Below are 21,462 nucleotides of genomic sequence, written 5' to 3' on the forward strand. Positions count from 1 at the left end.
CCTAACATATGTTGTAGCTAAATGATTGAAGATAATAAGTAACTGGTTGAATTTCATAGTCTTATTTGCTTTCCACAGAATGAGTTTTTTTGTTCCCGGCGGATAAAGGACAAAAGGTTTATTTACAACTTTATTAAGGACCTTCGAAGCCTCCATATCTTTCTCGAAATAAATAAGACTTCGGTATTTTTATGATTAAGATCACCATGAATTGTTGACAAAAAAATGATCACCATGAGTGACCTTTTTTTTTTGAAACACTTGGTACTTTTAATTGAAATTGTGTAATATTATCAATTAAAATGATCAACCGAACTACTAAGGAAACAAACAATGAGATAGTTCGCTGAAGGAAATATTTTATTGAAATGGTGTAGTATTATCAACTATGTTTGACTTGTGCGATTTAAATGTTATTTTCATCCTTGTAGTGCGAGGAAACTTCAACTATATAATTTCTTAAAAATTTGAAGATCAGCAAGAAAAACAATTTAAATATCCAAGTACTATAAGCTCAAACACTCAGGAGACTTATATTTAAATACTAAAAGTTTTATTTTTGTTTCAAAGTAAACGATAGATGGAAGTATCGTTATTCTTTGGTGTTTCACTTGCAAATAAAATTTTTAAAATAAATTGAACGAAACATTTACTAAATAATAAACATTCAAAAATGTATAAGATGTACGTCAAGAGGAGAAATCTTATGAGCAACTCTTTGGGACATATTAAATTTCTTCTTCAGAGTTTAGTGTAGCTAAGTAAGGGATTTGATTGTATAAACTGAATGTAAATGTTGGTTTCCTGGAAGCTGCAACACCAAAGGCTTTGAACCGGCCTGCAGAAGATAGGGAGGCTTGGTTAACATAATGATGTGACTCTTTAAGATGCAATTCAAGCAAGTTTTATATTGTTTTCTTCTGTCACCTGTCAAACACAACCTTTCGGTTTGAAAAACAAACTCACATAATTTTATTGTTTCTTTCCGTGGTTTTTCTCGTTGAAATCTTGTAAAATGTGGTTTAAAAATATTATCATATAAAAAAAATCTGATTACTAAATAATTTCTTAATCCCAGAACTATTATGTCGTTCCACCATTTTATGAATCAAAAATAATAAAAGACGGGAAAAAGTCTAATACATTATAATGAAATTTCAGATTCGTATAAGAAATCTCAGATCATCTTAAAATTTCAAATCTAGAATGCATTTTTCTTAAGTTCCCAAAAGTCAAGTTTTTAACTTCTCGTCATCATCATCTCTTCGCCAGCTGAATGTAGAGACAATGTAGTGTTCATTAACCGAAAGCGTTTTACAGAGTGTAAACCGCAACTTATTTCCCTCATGTAATTCTAAATAGCATATCCGTTGAAGAGTTTTGAGATGTAAGCTCAAGCATTCAGGAATATAATTTGGTCCAGAGACCTCATCATAATTGGTACAGATTCAGCATGGAATTATATATCAGTTAAAGCTCTGGAAACAGATCACTAAGAATGGAAAACTTTGAGCTTACCTGGTTGAGAGTTAAATAAGGGAGGTAGGTGTTGGTGTTTGCAGAGCTAGGTCACGATTATGGAACCAGAACGTCGCCTTATTTATTGGATCAATTTGAGACGCTTATGGACGTTGTAGAATCAGAGAGCTTGAAGTTGTGGTTGCTTCGGTAACGTCAAACCCACTCACCGAGCACATTGAACCTTCCTTGTAGAGATGTTCAGACAGTGGGCATAGACAGAACCTTGGATTTTCATGCGTTCCCTAACTAAAACAATCAGACACAATGAGTGAGGAGAGATATACACTAAATGTAAGATATACTTTCTTTCAACATACATAACATCTAAAAGAGATATGAACTTACCTGAGCAGCATATGTCCGTTGAAATGGGCTCTTCTCAGAATTAAGCTGAGATCAAAATTACAATAGGAATCCACAAAGATCGTTCAGAAAGCTCAAGTCATATCACAATTGAAGATCAAAGTTCAAAGAAACTGACTACAATGGACAATCATATAGCTTGTAGAGAGATGATCAAAAAGAGAGGAAGAACCTCCTAGAATCTGAGGAGACGCACTTCGCTGGTGGAGCTAAAACGATCGGCCTCCAATCGGCAAGTAATAGCGCAGAGGTTACTATCACAGTCACTGGAAAAGTAAGAAAGAAAGTGATTGAGAAAGAATGAAGTGATGAGAGATTGGATAGGAAACTAACAAATTTATAGTGGAGGATTCAAGCGAAGGATTCAATGAGGGGATTCATTGAATGATAGATCGTGTGAGTAGTGGGAATTTGGTGTTAATGTGATCGTCAATGCGGATGCAAGAATCCAACCGTCTTCCATAAAACTTCCATAACGGTTCAAAAATTCAATCAAGAGTTTAAGAAATCAAATCCAACAGACAAATACAATGCCATCCAACTGAACTTGACCGGGGTTCATAGTAATATACGAATCTTCCTTGGCCGTAGCCTGAACTGCATATGTGACTGCGGCGGCTCTGCCCTTCGTTCCTCGTCGACATTTTTGGAGAAGAAGACGACTACCGTGTTAACCTACAGACAAAGCCCAAAGATCCAATTATGTTAGGCCTAACAAACTATTTCAATCAGTTTTAAGTAATGTAGCAAAGCCCATCAATAGTGAAGTTATTAATCAGATCGAAGCCCATCACGCCAAGAGTTAATGAAACGCAAAACATCACTTACCTGGACACGTGGCGCCGTCTCCTTGCTCGAATTTTCTAGCTGGCAGCTGAGGTGGACACTCTGGAGAGAAACAAAGCCTATTTTATATATAAATTTTTTTTGTGATTTCAACATTTTTTAGTTTTACGTATAATTTAAATTTGTGAAGAAGGTTTTACTTGTTATTTTCCCTCATTATCATGCAAGTTTAATTGATAAGTGGAAGAATATTTTCGAAAGCACGAGAATTGTAGAATAGTCCTTTGTAAGCTGTTCTTATTAAGAAAATTAACTTGGAAAGACTATACAATGCATAATAGAAAATGTGATGACGATGAATTAGTTTAGTTAATTTTACTAATATAATTTCAGGAGGAGTTTCGGTTGATGAATTAGGGGAGTAGTCAAGTGAATGTGTTTGTGCATTAACAAATTTGTGTTGGATTAGAGGGGATGATGTCAAGTAAATATCTGTTATTTACGATCATAGTAACACCTTGTTTTACTAGTTTTCCGTAGTTTTCCATAGTTGCAACATAAGTTCGACAGTGCACAGACTTAGAAAATACATAGGTTCCAATACAGGGAAACATAAGTAAGTAAACTTAGAATAAAACTTTCTCACACCATTAAACATAGAGATTTTGAAAGTCTCTAACAATTTCCTCTTCTTGTTGGATCCTCTCCAAATTAATTGTGAGTTCTGCAATGGTTTGGTTTAACTGCTCGATCACCCTACTCTTCTCTTGGATCTCATCCCGGGCTTCAATCAAAGCCATTTTTTTGCCATTCTGTACCATCCTCTACATCAAACCATTTGAAGTAGTTGCATCCATTTTTCTCCTGCCAAAAATTCCATTGTAAATAATTTCTTTATTTTTCAATCTTGGATCACAATTTCTATCATCAGCTGGGATACCTTATAACGCGGACAGCCATAAAATCGTCGCCCCGGGTTCTTGTTTGTCCAAGTTTGTCTTATTTCGGCATATAAGCGACATAAACACAATTTTTTTGCAGAATTTTCCCTTTTCCTTGACGAACCCGAACCATCTCCTTGCATCTTCGATATTTTGTCCTCAGAAAGTAAGTAGAAGAGTCTCGAGAGAGAGAAGTGAGAGAAGAGAGAGAGGGAAGATGGAGTATTTATATCATTTATTGGATATATAAAGGACCAAATTCGGGTATATTCAGGAAAAATTATACTTAGTTATACCAAGGTTCTCAGTAGTTGTCCAAACCCGATTAAAATTAACAACAACAACATTCCAAGTTCAACATACCAAAATCAACATAGCAAAAGCAACATTCCAAGATTTAGTTTGTTTCACTTGGAGGATTAGAACGCATTCCAAAAAAAAACCAATTAAAACCAAAATTTATCCTCGCTCGCCTTACGTTTTGTGTCCTTTTACGCCGTTCTCCAACTGGTGGATTCCTATTAACCTTTTTCCTTCCCTTCCTTGTCAGCTTTTTCGGAGGTATGATCTGGAGCTCTTTGATGTGATCTGGTACAATCCATTCAGACTTGTCCGGCACAGAAAAAATGGTCCTGTAATAAGCCATTGCCCAAAGTTCTGTACAGTAATACTTTGAGCACAACTGATGATACTTTATGTTGACCTCACGTCGACGACCATTAGCAGCAGGAACCTCAAGGAAATATAAGTAAGCAGCAAGTCCGTGAAGACAATGATACTTTTCATAATCAAATACCTTGCAGCTACACGACTTCGCTATCAAATTCACCAAATAAACCTTCCCATTGTCAGTGTCGGTAACCTCGTACTCAAGATCATAACTATTCAGCTCATGCACTGGCGTTTTCTCAGCTTTGGCCCATAAGTTGTGCAAATGGATCTCAACCAGAGGAACCAGTTTGGTATCAATTGATCCAGACACGGCGTCCTTCCGATGTTCATTAAACCAGTCAGATATTTTTTTTGATGATTGTATCCAACAATGGTATCAAGGCATACCTCCTTACGTCCCTAAACGCGCTATTCATCGACTCCACACTGTTGCTAGTGTCCAAGTTGTATCTACAACCTGGAAAGTAGACCCTAGCCCATGTTGCTCTGTTAGTGTTCTCCTCCAAATACTTGCAGGCTGAAGGATATCTCACCTTAAAAGATGCATATGCAGCCTCGAACTCAGGCACTGTGTAATACCTAGCCAACTCCATAAATCTACATGCCACTACGGCTTTGATGGTGTTGCAAGCATGGTTTCTCACATTCTTAGCTAGATGCCATATACAATGGCCATAGTGAGATTGTGGATACACATTAGCTACAGCAGTGATGAGGCTCTGATTTCTATCGCTCATAAAAACTATTTCAGAAGAGTCCGGTATAACAGTTTTGAGCATCTCGAAAAACCAAGTCCAACTAGCATTATTCTCTCCGTCAAGTACCGCAAACGCGAGGGAATAATGGTGACGATTAGGATCTTGAGCTTTAGCAAATACTAGTACCCCACCATATCCGTTCTTCAAAAATGTAGCATCCACAAGAATCACTTTCCTCATGGCCTTAAACCCTTCAATGCAAGCTCCTAAAGCTAGGAAAATGTACTTGAACTTACCTGCTTCATCCAACTTCAACTGTGTTGTTGTTCCAAAATTAGCCTGCTCTAACATGTACAAGTAGCTAGGCAACATCTTGTAGCTGTCTTCTGAATTACCACGCAACTCACGCATAGCTAGATTTTTCCCTCTCAAGGCTGTGGAGTAAGATACCGATACACCCAGTCTTAACTTAATTAAGTCTATGATATCTCTCGGAACAGGAGTCATTAGTTTTCCAGGATACTCCTCATTCAAAAAAGTTGCAACTAATTTTTCAGATCCTTTCCTATTGCTGTTGCAGCTATTACTTTGATTAGTCCGAGAGCATGTATGCACACCCTAGTACCTCCTAATAGAAAAAATTTCCGTCTCTCGAATCCTCGCAGCTCGCAATCCCCATTTACAGTTTGCATCACAACATTTTAACACCAACCGTTTACGATCAGATTTTTTAATAACATAACGGAAGCTGCAACCAAATGCAGCTCTATCCACCACCTCTTGAAGTGATCTCTTGTTTGGAAATTCCTGCAGAAGGTACAGACCCATAGCATCTCCCCATTCCTCTATAACTTGACTACATTTTACTAAAGGTATCTTCTCAACATACATATTACCACTGCCATCCATATTAGCTGTGGTGTCCTTCTCAGCAGCGGTTTCTGTCTCAGCTGCAGTTTCAGTCTCAGCTGCAGTTTCCGTCTCAGCTGCAGTTTCCGTCTCAGCTGCGGTTTCTGTCTCAGCTGCAGTTTCCGTCTCAGCTGCGGTTTCTGTCTCAGCGTCTGTATCCATAAAATCATCATGTCTTCTTTCGACATCATTCTCTACCTCTATCTGCTTCTTCTGTTGATCTGCCTCCCCGTTTTCTACGTACAGAATCATGGCTTTAGGTCCGACTTCATCATCATTTCCCTGCAACGCTTGGTAATTCATACCAACAGAACTTTTGCACACTCTTGACACCACCTCTAACTGATCCGATACACTCGTCTCCTCCACTAACAAAAGACTTCTACGGTTGTCTTTATCAATTGTTATTAGGTAAACAAACAAATCCTCATCATCACAAATAGTTAGCTCTGCCTCACATCCAACCACCATCGGCATGCACCTCAGCACCAGTTTTACATTCCTTTCATTCAACGACAGCTTTTTATACAACCTTTCTTCTAGCATTGCCAAAGTTATATCATCCACTGTTGTCTTCATGGTTACACTATAGACTCGATCTTTGAATTTGAAATGTATGCTCACGTGTTTCGTCATTGTATCCTGCAAAAACAACAAATTCAAGTGACAGTTATACTAGTGTTATCTAATTATCTACAGTTATACGTATTATACTTCAATTATCAGTTCTGCTAGTTTTACCAAGTTATGCTTCAACTACATATCAAATTGAGGTTTCAGGTACTATAAGCTCAAGAACCTCAACTCAACTCAATTCCATAGAGGCAACTCAAATCAATCAACCAACCATATGCTTTAATTAATTCACATTTCCAATTACACACCCTAAAAACATTTTTTATCCAATGCAGCTTGGAGAGGAGAACAACTAACCTGGATTCGCCGGAGAATCCAACGATCGAGCTTTCTGGGGAGCTGCGAGATTTCTCGGGAGCTGCGAGATTTCTCGGGAGCTGCGAATTGAATTGGACGAGCTGGAATCGATCGAGCTTTTTGGGGAGGACGACGAATGGGGGAATGGATAATTTATTTCTCGCTTTAATTTCATATATTTTGTTTTATTTTTATTTTTATCTTTTTAATTGACATTGAATCAGAATCATATAACCAAACCGCCCAATCTATAAACCCGCCATAACCCAAACCAATTTGTCCCGGACCAGAACCCTCTCAACCCGATTCCCTCAATTTTTGATTTTTCTATTTTTTTTATTTCACCCACTGAAGGATGATTACGACATTTCACGTCTCATTAATGAATGAGGGGCGATAGAGCCCATAGGAGATTTTGCAAGTCACGTTTAGGGGCAACCGGGGAGATGCCTCCATATCTTTCTCCCTTGTACCTCGTTTAATCAGGTGGCTTACTCAGCTCTTCTTGCCTTGCATTCTGTAAACCCTCCAAACTTTGGTAAAATAAGTATTTTATCCTCCAAATATTTGCAATTGGTATGCATATAATTTAGGGTCTATTTGCCAAATAACCAAAAAATAATAATAATTAGATTTTTAGTAAGAGGTTAGAGAGAGATAGGAAGAGAAATAAGAAGAAAGAAAGTGTTTTTAGTTAGATAGTGGGTTTTTTTTATGGTTATAGGATGCAAATTCCCTATAATTTATGTATGTTTTTATTGTACGTCAAAAGACTATTTTATTACTTAAACTTTTGGTGGTCTAGGTAACTACACCAGAATAGAACAATCAATAAAATGTAACTCTCTATGGAAGGATCTAGTAGTTTTAGCTAAAAATTCTAAAATCTGATTGCGTGCTCGTGGAACATAAATGATGTTGAAATCTTGGAACCATATCTGTAGCGTCTCTATTCTTTCCAATTCGGTCGCAAAACTTGGCCAGGCATGAGGCTCCTTTATCATTGCAATCAGCTCTTTACAGTCTGTCCCAAATCTCTGGCATGTTGAATGTTTAAGCATGCTCTCCATTGCCCATTGCAGTGCTTTTACTTCTTAATGCAAGGCTGATTCGCGTCGAGTGAAATTTCTTGTCCCTATAAGTTGAATGTTCCCACCACTATCCATCCAGACCATCCACATCCACTAAAGTGAGCAGAGGATGTCCAAGATCCATCTAACAAGCAAAATAGTACCCAAGCTTATGACTTGGGGTTCCTCAATATTGTTATCTTGTACCACAGGTTGTACCACTTCGTTCGCATCAAACCAGGTTTGACATTCACTTTCTGCATGTCGAACTAGCTCCAAAGGATCTCTGTGTATCCCCCTGAAAAGTTTGTCATTCCTAGTCTTCCAAATATACCAGATTATCAATATTGACATAGTTCTCCAATAGACCAACATCCAAATCCTTCAATACCATATTAATGAGGTCGCTAACTCTCAGATTATGATGCATAACTGGCGCTACATGGATAGCTAATCTCGCATGAGTCGTTGGAATTCACGGATCCCCCCACACCTTGACTTCATAACCTGAATGTATCTTATGTCTGATTCCCAATAATAACTTCCTTGCAGCAAAAATGCTAGTCCACACATACGATGGGCTTCTAGCTGAGTTTACTCTGAGTGGTGAACTCAATCTATAGTATCTTCCCCTCAAGACCCGGGCAACCAAAGAGTCAGGAAATTGAACTAGCCTCCATAATTGTTTTGCCAATAGTGCCAGATTGAACTAATGGATCATACGAAAACCACTCCCACGGATATACCTTGGATTTGACCCATTTTCATCCATGGTATATAGGTATTTTACTATATATATATATCTATGTTTTCTACTCTTCTAGGTATGTTTTCAGGTTCAGGTGCATTTCGGAGTAAAGCTATGACTTTGGAGCATTTTGGAGCTTAAAGGACATTTCAGCCGAGCTGACCACGTAGAGGTCGACGAGAGGATGAACAATCGATCGATGCGCATCAGTGCTGTCGGTCAATACCAAGAGATGCCTCGATAGATGAAGATTAATATCGGTCGATGTACACAAGTACCATCGATCGATGTCGAGACATCAGACACGCGACATTTGGATTCAGCAGACTTAAAACCCAAGGCCAAGCCAAATTACCAAAATGCCCTGACGAGTTTTTAACCTAGTAGATTATATACTGCCTAAGTGTTTTGACGGCAGGAGAGCTTTTAAGACCTAGTTTTTGTTACAAGTTTCATATTGAGAGAGAGAGAAAAGAGTTTTGGAGAGGAGGTCACTTGTGATTGGAACTCCTTGTTTTCATTTCTTTTCATCTATACTATGAGTTTATATTTTTTTATTGTTATGAATTGCTTTGCTATGTCTGAGTAGTTGAATTATTAGATCCAGGTTTCAGATAGGTTTGTGGGATTAGCCCCAAACTATAGATATGCCTTGTTGTGATATTCATGATAGATTTGTATTCATTGCTTGTTTTAGAGTAATTAACTAGAATTTGATCATAGGATTGCATACTCAAGCACCCTTGTTATCCCATCCTGACATCTATCTATCATATTAGGACTTCTAGAGAGGGCTAACCGCCAATTTAGTATCTTAATAGGGCATATCATACTCGCGCATAGGCCTGGCTAGAACCCGTCGATCGTGTCTGATATACCTTGGATTTGACCCATTTTTATCCATGGTATATTAGTATTTTACTATATATATATCTATGTTTTCTACTCTTCTAGGTATATTTTCAGGTTCAGGTGCATTTCGGAGTAAAGTTATGACTTTGGAGCATTTTGGAGCTTAAAGGACATTTCACCCGAGCTGACCACTTAGAGGTCGACGAGAGGAACAATAATCGATCGATGCGCATCAGTGCTGACGATCGATATCAGGAAATGCCTCGACAGATGAAGATTAATATCGATCGATGTACACAAGTACCATCGATCGATGTCGAGACACCAGACGCGACATTTTGGATTCAGCAGACTAAAAACCAAGGCCAAGCCAAATTACCAAAATGCCCTGACGAGTTTTTAACCTAGTAGAATATATACTGCAAGTGTTTTGATGGCAGAGGAGAGCTTTTCTTTTCTAGACCTAGTTTTGTTACAAGTTTCATTTTGGAGAGAATATCACTTGTGATTGGAACTCCTTGTTTCTATTTCTTTTCATCTATTCTATGAGTTTCTATTTATCTATTGATATGAATTGCTTTGCTATGTCTGAGTAGTTCAACTGTTTGATCCAGGGTTCAGATAGGTTTGTGGGATTAGCCCCAAACTATAGATCTGCCTTGTTGTGATATTCATGATAGATTTGTATTCATTGCTTGTTTTAGCCTTGCTAACAAGAACTTGATCATAGGATTGCATATTCAAGCACCCAAGTTATCCCATCCTGACATCTATCTATCATATTAGGATTGCTAGAGAGAGATAACCGCCGATTTAGAATCTTAGTAGGGCATTTCATACTCGCGCATAGGCCTGGGTAGAACCCGTCGATCGATGTTCTCAACTGACAATCGATCGATGTTGGCAAAGGTGTATCGGTCGACGTCTTAATAGACTATCGATCGACACCCTCTTGTGTCTGCATCTAACCGGTGAGACACAAGATCTAGTCTGTTAACGAGTGGTACATGCGACAGCTGATCACTGAGTTAAGCGAATGAGCTCTATCATGCATGCAACAGTTAGGCATCTATAGGAATTATAATCTCCAACACCTGAATAGTGGCCCTGCATCTAATATCATTTCCAACCTAAGTTACATTTATCATTTACTCGCTTGTTACTATTGCTGTTTCATTAAAACATTACAACCTTTAGAATTAATAAACACTAGATTTAATTGTTCTCTAGCTCCTTGTGGATTCGATCCCTAAGTACTACATCTGAACCTCTTTTGATGAGAGTAACACTCCTTAGGGTAATTTGAGTGGTATCAAATTTGGCGCCGTTGCCGGGGAGCTTTGATCACCATTAAATTTAGTTTTATTAATTCTTTTTCTTTTCTTTACCCCCTTTTCTAATAATCTTTCTTTTTCTTGTCTTTTCAGGTGCATGCCTAGCGGTACCAGAAGCAACAAGGAGAAAGACTTGCTGTTCTCAGACGATCCTGCTCATTTGGAACGCACCATCCGTAGAGGTCAACGATCCACATCGCTCGACGCAACCACTTCGTCGTCGATCGATACGCATAATCAACTGTCGACCGACACCAGACCGTCATCGTCGATCGATCCCAATCGTTCGACAACAATCGATACTACACCGCGTACATCGATCGATACCGTGTCGTCAAAAATGGTAAACATTATTATTCTAACTCAGGATGAGAACGGCAACCTGTATGACCAAGCCGGTCATCTGCGTAATGCAACAGGTCAGAAAATAGATGCTCAGGGAACTGTAATCCCTGATGCTGATGTGATATACCTTGGATTTGACCCATTTTTATCCATGGTATATTATTATTTTATTATATATATATATCTATGTTTTCTACTCTTCTAGGTATGTTTTCAGGTTCAGTTGCATTTCGGAGTAAAGCTATGACTTTGGAGCATTTTGGAGCATAAATGACATTTCACCCGAGCTGACCACTTAGAGGTCGACGAGAGGAAGAATAATCGATCGATGCGCATCAGTGCTGACGATCGATATCAGGAAATGCCTCGACAGATGAAGATTAATATCGATCGATGTACACAAGTACCGTCGATCGATGTCGAGACACCAGACGCGACATTTTGGATTCATCAGACTTAAAGATCAAGGCCAAGCCAAATTACCAAAATGCCCTGACAAGTTTTTTAACCTAGTAGAATATATACTGCCTAAGTGTTTGACGGCAGAGAGAGCTTTTTCTTTTCTAGACCTAGTTTTGTTACAAGTTTCATTTGCAGAGAAGATCACTTGTGATTGGAACTCCTTGTTTCATTTTCTTATCATATATTCTATGAGTTTCTATTTATCTATTGATATGAATTGCTTTGCTATGTCTGAGTAGTTCAACTGTTAGATCCAGGGTTCAGATAAGTTTGTGGGATTAGCCCCAAACTATAGATCTGCCTTGTTGTGATATTCATGATAGATTTCTATTCATTGCTTGTTTTAGCCTAGCTAACTAGAACTTGATCAGGATTGCATATTCAAGCACCCTTGTTGTCCCATCCTGACATCTATCTATCATATTAGGATTGCTAGAGAGGGCTAACCGCCAATTTAGAATCTTAGTAGGGCATTTCATACTCGTGCATAGGCCTGGCTAGAACCCGTCGATCGGTGTCCTCAACTGACAATCGATCGATGTTGGCAAAAGTGTATCGGTCGACGTCTTAATAGACTATCGATCGACACTCTCTTGTGTCTGCATCTAACCGGTGAGACACAAGATCTAGTCTGTTAACCAGTGGTACATGCGACAGCTGATCACTGAGGTAAGCGAATGAGCTCTAATATATCATGCATGCAACAGTTAGGCATCTATAGGAATTATAATCTCCAACACCTGAATAGTGGCCCTGCATCTAATATCATTTCCAACCTAAGTTACATTTATCATTTACTCGCTAGTTACTATTTAATAGAAAATCTCCCAAGGAATGCACTCGAAGGTTGGTGAAAAGGATAAGCTTTGACCCAAAGATGGATTAAAGGAAAGGTGGATCGATGGTTCTTCAGTATATGGCTGCGGAAGGCCAGATACTTGCTGGGTTGGTCTTAGTCCGTGAGAGGCAGCCCCACTAGTGAACAAGACCGTGCTTACGGAGATCACTCTCGTAGCATTACGATGTTCCAAAGAACAAAGGATTCAACAAATTTAAAAAGTAGATTTTTATTAAAAGGGTTGAATGAATAAAAACAATACAAAGCAAACCTTTATATAATAGGCAATCTGTAAAATTAAATAATCTAGTCAATCCTTGAAACTATAAAACTCTTAAAACTATAAAGACTTGACTAGGAATATTGACTTGACCAAAGACCAAGACTGTTGACTGAATTTTGGAAATTGTGTTCGCAGAATTCCTTGGCTGGTCGCATCCTTTTGCATGATCGACGGTCTCTGAATTGCCGTCTGATTGATATATTATACGACATTGGCTTGTATTTTCTTGGTGAGCCTTTCTTTTTTTTGGACTTCTCTTGATTTACTTGTTCCTGAACAAGGTCACATCATCCCCTCCTCCTTCAAAAGGATTTGCCCTCAAATCCGACTTAATGTTTAGAACCTGTGACCGTGAAAGGCAGCCCCACTAGTGATCAAAACAGGTTGCTTTTGGAGAAGCAATCTCCTAGAGCCATTACGAGAGATGGAGGAGCAGTCTCGGTTTAACTTCAGATGGAATGATCTCTTGTTTTCTCGTGGATTTTTTTTTTTGTAGAAGATGGAAAGATGAGAATGATGAATGACAGAAGTGAACACCGAACCCTCAAGTGTGCTCTGATACCAAATAATAGAAAATCTCCCAAGGAATGCACTCGAAGGTTGGTGAAAAGGATAAGCTTTGACCCAAAGATGGATTAAAGGAAAGGTGGATCGATGGTTCTTCAGTATAAGGCTGCGGAAGGCCAGATACTTGCTGGGTTGGTCTTAGTCCGTGAGAGGCAGCCCCACTAGTGAACAAGACCGTGCTTACGGAGATCACTCTCGTAGCATTACGATGTTCCAAAGAACAAAGGATTCAACAAATTTAAAAAGTAGATTTTTATTAAAAGGGTTAAATGAATAAAAACAATACAAAGCAAACCTTTATATAATAGGCAATCTGTAAAATTAAATAATCTAGTCAATCCTTGAAACTATAAAGCTCTTAAAACTATGAAGACTTGACTAGGAATATTGACTTGACCAAAGACCAAGACTGTTGACTGAATTTTGGAAATTGTGTTCGCAGAATTCCTTGGCTGGTCGCATCCTTTTGCATGATCGACGGTCTCTGAATTGCCGTCAGATTGATATATTATACGACATTGGCTTGCCTTTCTTTTTTTTGGACTTCTCTTGATTTGCTTGTTCCTGAACAAGGTCACATCACTATTGCTATTTTATTTAAAACATTACAACCTTTAGAATTAATAAACACTAGATTTAATTGTTCCCTAGCTCCTTGTGGATTCGATCCCTAAGTATTACATCTGAACCACTTTTGATGAGAGTAACACTCCTTAGGGTAATTTGAGTGGTATCAAATTTGGCGCCGTTGCCGGGAAGCTTTGATCACCATTAGATTTAGTTTTATTAATTCTTATTCTTTTCTTTACCCCCTTTTCTAATAATCTTTCTTTTTCTTGTCTTTTCAGGTGCATGCCCAGCGGTACCAGAAGCAACAAGGAGAAAGACTTGTTGTTCTCAGACGATCCTGCTCATTTGGAACGCACCATCCATAGAGGACAACGTTCCACATCGCTCGACGCAACCACTTCGTCGTCGATCGATACGCACAACCAACCATCGACCGATACCAGACCGTCATCGTCGATCGATCTCAATCTTTCGACAACGATCGATACTACACCGCGTACGTCGATCGATACCGTGTCATCAAAAATGGTAAACATTATTATTCTAACTTAGGATGAGAACGGAAACCTGTATGACCAGGCCGGTCATCTGCGTAATGCAACAGGTCAGAAAATAGATGCTCAGGGAACTGTAATCCCTGATGCTGATGCTACAGAAGCTGCTCAACCTGTAGATGAGGACGCTCGATCGAAACCACTGGCCGACTACAATCGCCCAGTTGAGTACTATTCCAACAGATCAGCGATTCGACTTCCGGAGATCCAGAAGCAGAATTTTGAGCTGAAGCCTCAATACTACACTCTCGTGTCGCAGATACCCTACTCTGGGTTACCGCACGAGCATCCTATGGACCATTTGGAACGGTTCAAGGATCTAATCGCTGCCATTCGGATGGAAGGAGTACCCGAAGGTTACCTGCTGTGCAAGCTCTTCAGATACACGCTGAATGGAGAAGCGATGCACTGGCTTAGGCAGCAACCCACATGATCTTTAACATCCTGGAGCGACATGAAGAATGCTTTCTTACGAAACTTCTTCGATGAGGCGCGCGCTGAAGAACTTCGGAACAAAATTTCCACATTCTCGCAGAAGGCTGGAGAGTCCTTCAAAGATGCGTGGATTAGATTTAGGGTTTTCCAGCGAGACTGTCCACACCACAGATTTAATGAAGTGCAGCTGCTAAGCACTTTCTTCCGAGGTCTCGCTTTACAGTATTAAATGGCTCTTGATACGGCGAGTGAAGGAAACTTCACTACTCGAAATCCGTTGGCAGCTGTGAGACTTATCGAAAACCTTGCTAACAGCAGCAACACCAAAAACACTGACTCTGAACGGAAGAAGTTTGTAGCCTCTGTCGGGAAGGAACAGATGGACGAAGTAAGGGCTAAGTTGGATGTGGTGCACGAGCTTCTTAGGAAGCAAGTCTGTTCAGCTGAAGGAGAAGTAGCAGATACAGAAGGAGAAGAAGATGTGAACTACATCGGAGGTACCGGATTCCAGAAATTTGGAAACCAGGGCGGAAACAAAAACTTCTTTGGAAATGGCCAAAGAAGTAACCAAAGTTCACAATTTCAAAAACCCTTCAACAACAGCAAGAGCTACTCGAACTCTTACTATCAAAATCCACCACCCCAGACTCAGGAAAGCAAGATCGAAGAAATGCTTGATCGAGTACTGTTGGGACAACAACAAATCACCGTGGATTTCAACGGTAAGATAGACTCTGCCTACAACAATCTGAACACCAAAATCGAGACCTTAGGGACTCAGGTGAGAAAACTTGAAACCCAAGTAATTCAGACGGGCGAGACTATTATGAGGCAAGAAGCTTTCGCTAGAGAGGCAGGAGCCGATAAAGGAAAACACCACGTAAATGCCATCATAGATGATGAATTTTGGCAAGTGGTGAGAAATGAAAACCTTGAGGAAGGAGATTTCGAAATCAAACGCTCCATGAGTCTCGGCGGATCCCAATGGTGTCGACCGATGTCGATGAACTCGCATCGATCGACAGACCAAGATGAAGATCGATGGACGGATTACTCCAGTCATCGAACGACGTCGTCTGCGAATTCGACTGAATGCAATGCGGTTCGAGTTCTAACTCATGAAGAATTCGCAGCTAAGCATCCTCACCCACCCTCCCCTTTTTATGAAAAAATTGATCGATCGGTTAACTCAACCATCGATCGACAGAGTGAGTCCGACGTCGATCGTCACAACACACCTCCAATTGATCGACATGCACCTCTGATATACCGAGTGCGGTTACCCTCAATCGATAATGATTACATCAATGCACTCAGACCACCACCTAAACCATTAGCAAACCCCACCCGAACCAAAACCCAACCCTTTAACTAGTTCAACAGAATCTGTTCAAGAAGAACAAGAATCTGAAGGGAGAAGGTTAAGGAAAAGAAAGGAGAAGATTCCTAAAAACCTTAAGAGGGAAGCTAACGATAAGGAGATGGATGGTTTCACTAAACGAGTCCTCAGAATCCCAATCGAAAAACCTTTTGATGAAGCTTACTTCACACACCGGTTGTGGATGTTCTTCAAAGAAACAAAGGTAACCGAGGAGGACATTAGGAGAATGTTTCATCAAGTCAGAGGAAAGATGAAACACAGGATCACATTGACGAAGAAGAGTGATCCTGGGAAGTTTGCAATACCATGCATAGTCAAGGGTGTTGAATTTCCCCATTCAATGTGTGACACAGGAGCATCGGTTAGTATCCTCCCTAGGATTATGGCAGACCAGCTTGGTTTGACCATCGAACCCTCAACAGAATCCTTCACATTCGTGGATCTTTCAGAGAAACGATCCGGAGGCATCATAAGAGATCTGGAGGTACTGATTGGTAATGCCCTTGTCCCTGTAGATTTTCATGTCTTAGACATCGAGCTTAACTGGAACTCTTCACTTCTGCTTGGAAGATCCTTCCTAGCTACAGTAGGAGCTGTATGTGACATGAACAAAAACAAATTGTGTCTTAACGCTCATAGACCCAAACATCCACTACGACCCCATCCGACCTAAGAGAAAGGTAATTAATTCTGTGGATTATGGGAAAGAACTTGGCTTCATTGGCGCATGCCATTGTGGAGCAGAGTATGAATCGGAGTACGAAACAAAATACTTGGAATCGATCGACACCCCGACCTTTCCATCGATCGATTCCAATGTGTCAATGGTGACCGATGACCACAACAACACGTCACTCGACGTAATGCACCCACTTGACCATTTCGCTTCACCTAATCATTGTTACCAACATTTTGCCTTCCAACCTCCAACCAGGAGAGGACAAGATGATTATTCCATAGGCAGTTGGGCAGACAGTGGTTTCCATGAAAGTTTTGCAGTTGATACTGTAATTACTTCACCTCATGAGGAACATACCGAGGAATACGATGAGGATTACTGGAAAGAATGTGCAATAGAAATGTCTTTGCAGGATGAAACACTTGAAATACACAAGTTAACCAACACGTTTCCAACATCGTTCGATGCTGTGCACTCCACATCGGTCGATACCCACCCTCGTCCAGCAAAACAACCGATCACATCGATCGACACACCGAAAGGAACATCGATCGATATTCGCGCCGCAGCGAAAATTCAGGAGCAGGAGAATATTCCCTCTCTAACTAGGTTTACAGATACATATATAAATCGTTTTACACCTCCGAAACCACCTACACACATCAGAGCAAACACACAAGCAAATAAGATGAACACTCTTCCTTCTACATCAACAGAAAAATCCATGAAGAGCAATCATTTCAAGAACACAAGTTCTGCAGAAATTACTCTGCCATCGATCGATGTAACTGTATCTACATCGATCGATACTACTCTAAACCCTAATCTCTCTATTTCTAAAATGAATAATTATGTAAACATTGTTTACGGTTTTCTAACACCTTATGAATTTGGTATTTTCAAGGATCCAGATGGCAACGCACGTGCAATGGATGGAAGGATTTTACAAGTGTCCAGCGAGGACATAGCAGACATCCTTCAAGTAGCCAATGGACCTGACAACCTGTTCCCACAGCAACGTGGCACTCCAGACATCATTCTAACAGATCCTAACAACCACGCAGGAGTCGCCACAACAGAGATCAACACAGATCTATCACGCCAACCAAAAGGGCAAGCATTGATCGACGGTACAACGGAGACATCGATCGCCAGGGTAACACCAACGTCGATCGATATGGATGATCCGACGTCGATCGACAGACACTATGAATGTGGGAGCCGCGCTTTCGACATGTATGGAGCCAGAAAGTTCACTTGGGAACAATGGGACGAATATGGAGTCAACAGAGATGAGCGTGGACACGCACGATGCGCAGCTGGTGAGATGATACCTGTCACAAAGGACAACATCAGGAAACTACTGGAAAGAGCATCTCTTTTTGAAGAGAGCCACATCTGTCTTCCAGAACATGCCACTTCCTTCACACTCACAAGACTGGCACCAGAACTCTACACCAAAGAAGAAATCGATGAAATGGTGTTTGGTATTTGTGGAGCTCAGGAGAAACTGGGAGAGGAGCTAAAAACACTGGTAGATGAACCACACCAGCCTTTGGATAAAGGCTACAATGAGCTTTTCAGATGTATGGCAGAAATGAGGACATAAATTAAAAGTTTACGTCAGCAACTTGAGAAGGAAGCTATGACCTCAGCATCGATCGACGCACCACGTGCAACATCGATCGACGTCAGTCTTCCTACAGCTTAGATCCTTGCAGAACAGCGATGTTAAACACAACACATGGATGAATGGGAAGTCTCATACATCGACACGAGGATAAACGACGTTTACTGCCCTCTCAACAACAACGTGGACTGGCTAAGCACTAAAATCGAGCTACTACAGCAAGATCTGGATACCATTCGCAAGAAGGACCAACATCCAACCACATCGATCGACATGTGCACCCTCACATCGCTCGACGCCAAAGTCTCAGCAATGAATGAGAGGCTGAGGACTTACGAGGATATGCATGACCGTTTTATATCACCAGTCATGATATATTTAAATAAATTGTCTAGTTAATTACTTGATGCCCAAAAGGATATTGAGAACATTACTAATCAAAGTTTTTTGCAGGTAAAATCAGCATCGATCGACAGGCTAAGAGGACCCTGGATCGATGGCAAGAAACCTGTGGAGTTACTTCCTTACACAGCAGCAGAGTTTGACAAGATCACATCCAAGATCTACACTGCTCTAGACACCATGGAGGAACGACTTGACAAACGCTGCGATGACATATACTTTCCATTCGACAACAAAATCAGTGGACTAGAAAACCACGCAGAATGGCTATATAAAGAAGTCAAAGCCATTCAGAGGCAACTCGCAGCTCAACATCAGATATCAGCATCGATCGACAGGACAAAAGCAAAATCGATCGATGGCAACTCACCGAGATCGACCAACAAACACATAATCACATCGATCGACGTCGAGCTATACCAATCGGCGAGCAGCTGATACACAAGACAGTAGAGTCAATGCAAAATGAACTGACAGATCTTTCAGAATACGTCTATGACAACATAGGCTGGCACCAGGTCAGCATTGACAACATTCAAGAAAGGCTACAGAACATCTCCAATGTACATGGGAAGATGGATGACAAATGGACAAGAAATGATGAGGCCACAAGAAGTTTCATTGCATCTTGGTCCAGAATGTGCAGAGATGACGTGGATGCTTGCTTTCCAACAAGCAGCTGCTTCTCCACCCAATAGCCAATCACTTCCACAGTCAAGCTAAATGACTATAACCAAGCGCTGAGTGGGAGGCAACCCACTATTATGTATTTTACTTCGGTTTTATTAGCTAGCATTTAATTTTATCGTTTTATCTCTTTCAGATTTAGGAGAACCAAGTAGGAGGACTTGAATATCGACCGACGACAAGACATCGACATCGTTCGACATAGGCAACCACACGACGATCGATGTAACACTTACCCATCGATCGATATTTAATCCGGTCAGATGTATCTTACCTACTTGTTACATTTCGTACATCATACACATTTCATCATAACTCCGGCTGAGTTACACTGGGACAGTGAAATTTAAGTCTGGGGGGAGATTTACTGATATATTTTATTTTATTCTTACGTAAAAAGGAATTTCAAATAAATTTTGCTTAGCTATCGAAAATAGGGACTATAATCTTATATTGGTTTAAACATGAATATCTAACCAATCTTTAGCACCATTTTAGATTTACTGATTGCAGATAGCACTAAAGATGCTAAAGCATATCAACCTATCAACTACACACTTGCCTTGAACCGTATGAAGTAACCAAAGCTGATTTCCAACACTAAACCTGACATAACCGCTTGTCTTGGGGCTTGGTATACATGGGATCGGATTCTTCAGATAGGTTTGGAAGGTAACGCCTGGTTTAGATTATTTATCACATTTTCTCTCTCTAGATTTCGACCCTAGATTAGTTCTATTTAATTAGGATGAGTCTGAACAGGACTTGTTGGCTAAAACCATTAAGGCTTGATTCATAAAGACTCAAATAAAAGAGTTCGAAAAGGGACTTGGAGTCGGCAATCTTCAAGGCTCGCTTTCGCAAAGAACTCTTGGATATAGGTCATAAAGAAGTGAACAGAACTTGGTGGCAACCACCATTAAGTTTTGATTCATGGAAGCCTATCCAATCTTGGTCACTAATCCTGCAATGGAAGCAGACTTTGACTCAAGAGAGAAATTTAGAGAGGGATAAACAGGATGCAAGGATTTCAGACAGGTATCTGGAGCTGCAGGTAAAAGTTAGTTCTTAGTTTCTCTCTCTCTAAATTTCTCTCTTGAGTCAAAGTCTGCTTCCATTGCAGGATTAGTGACCAAGATTGGATAGGCTTCCAAGAATCAAAACTTAATGGTGGTTGTCACCAAATTCTGTTCACTTATTTTTGACCTATATCCAAGAGTTCTTTGCGAAAGCGAGCCTTGAAGATTGCCGACTCCAAGTCCCTTTTCGAACTCGTTTATTTGAGTCTTTATGAATCAAGCCTTAATGGTTTTAGCCAACAAGTCCTGTTCAGACTCATCCTAATTAAATAGAACTAATCTAGGGTCGAAATCTAGAGAGAGAAAATGTGATAAATAATCTAAACCAGGCGTTACCTTCCAAACCTATCTGAAGAATCCAATCCCATGTATGCCAAGCCCCAAGACAAGCGGTTATGTCAGGTTTAGTGTTGGAAATCAGCTTTGGTTACTTCATACAGTTCAAGGCAAGTGTGTAGTTGATAGGTTGATCTGCTTTAGCATCTTTAGTGCTATCTGCTATTAGTAAATCTAAAATGGTGCTAAAGATTGGTTAGATATTCATGTTTAAACCAATATAAGATTATAGTCCCTATTTTCGATAGCTAAGCATAATTTATTTGAAATTCCTTTTTACGTAAGAATAAAATAAATTATATCAGTAAATCTCCCCCCCCCCAGACTTAAATTACACTGTCCCAGTGTAACTCAGTCGGAGTTATGAGGAAAAGTGTATGATGTACG

At 40.0% G+C, this 21,462-nt stretch overlaps 1 protein-coding gene, 2 long non-coding RNA genes and 1 other non-coding gene across 5 annotated transcripts; 1 reads left to right on the top strand and 3 right to left on the bottom strand.

The window, feature by feature from the left end:
- Positions 1-611: 611 nt before the first annotated feature.
- LOC108870511 lies at positions 612-9,118 on the bottom strand. 2 transcript variants are annotated; one of them, XM_033274878.1, is made up of 3 exons: positions 1,867-9,118; positions 1,519-1,767; positions 612-941 (listed from the first exon to the last, which is right to left on the bottom strand). In XM_033274878.1, exon 1 carries the CDS (start codon positions 6,524-6,526, stop codon positions 5,600-5,602), a length of 927 nt encoding a protein of 308 aa, XP_033130769.1. In that variant the 5' UTR covers positions 6,527-9,118; the 3' UTR covers positions 612-941; positions 1,519-1,767; positions 1,867-5,599. The 2 variants fall into 2 exon arrangements, with proteins under 2 accessions (XP_033130769.1, XP_033130770.1); XM_033274879.1 differs by lacking the exon at positions 612-941 and having other exon boundaries at positions 1,407-1,767.
- On the bottom strand, positions 1,407-17,147 carry LOC117126553. Its single transcript, XR_004449168.1, has 3 exons — positions 17,136-17,147; positions 12,199-12,200; positions 1,407-1,621 (listed from the first exon to the last, which is right to left on the bottom strand). It is a non-coding gene; the product is annotated as an uncharacterized LOC117126553 (long non-coding RNA).
- Positions 11,330-21,334, top strand: LOC117126565. The gene is made up of 3 exons (XR_004449181.1): positions 11,330-11,360; positions 19,015-19,024; positions 21,013-21,334. It is a non-coding gene; the product is annotated as an uncharacterized LOC117126565 (long non-coding RNA).
- On the bottom strand, positions 14,949-15,055 carry LOC117126944. The gene has a single exon (XR_004449705.1). It is a non-coding gene; the product is annotated as a small nucleolar RNA R71 (small nucleolar RNA).
- Positions 21,335-21,462: the final 128 nt, after the last annotated feature.

Source organism: Brassica rapa, chromosome A07 (assembly GCF_000309985.2).
Source record: "Brassica rapa cultivar Chiifu-401-42 chromosome A07, CAAS_Brap_v3.01, whole genome shotgun sequence".
Taxonomy (NCBI): domain Eukaryota; kingdom Viridiplantae; phylum Streptophyta; class Magnoliopsida; order Brassicales; family Brassicaceae; genus Brassica; species Brassica rapa.

What these genes read in the sequence shown, in the direction of transcription:
- LOC108870511 (XM_033274878.1), bottom strand. Translation starts at nt 6,526, where the DNA reads ATGACGAAACACGTGAGCATACATTTCAAATTCAAAGATCGAGTCTAT.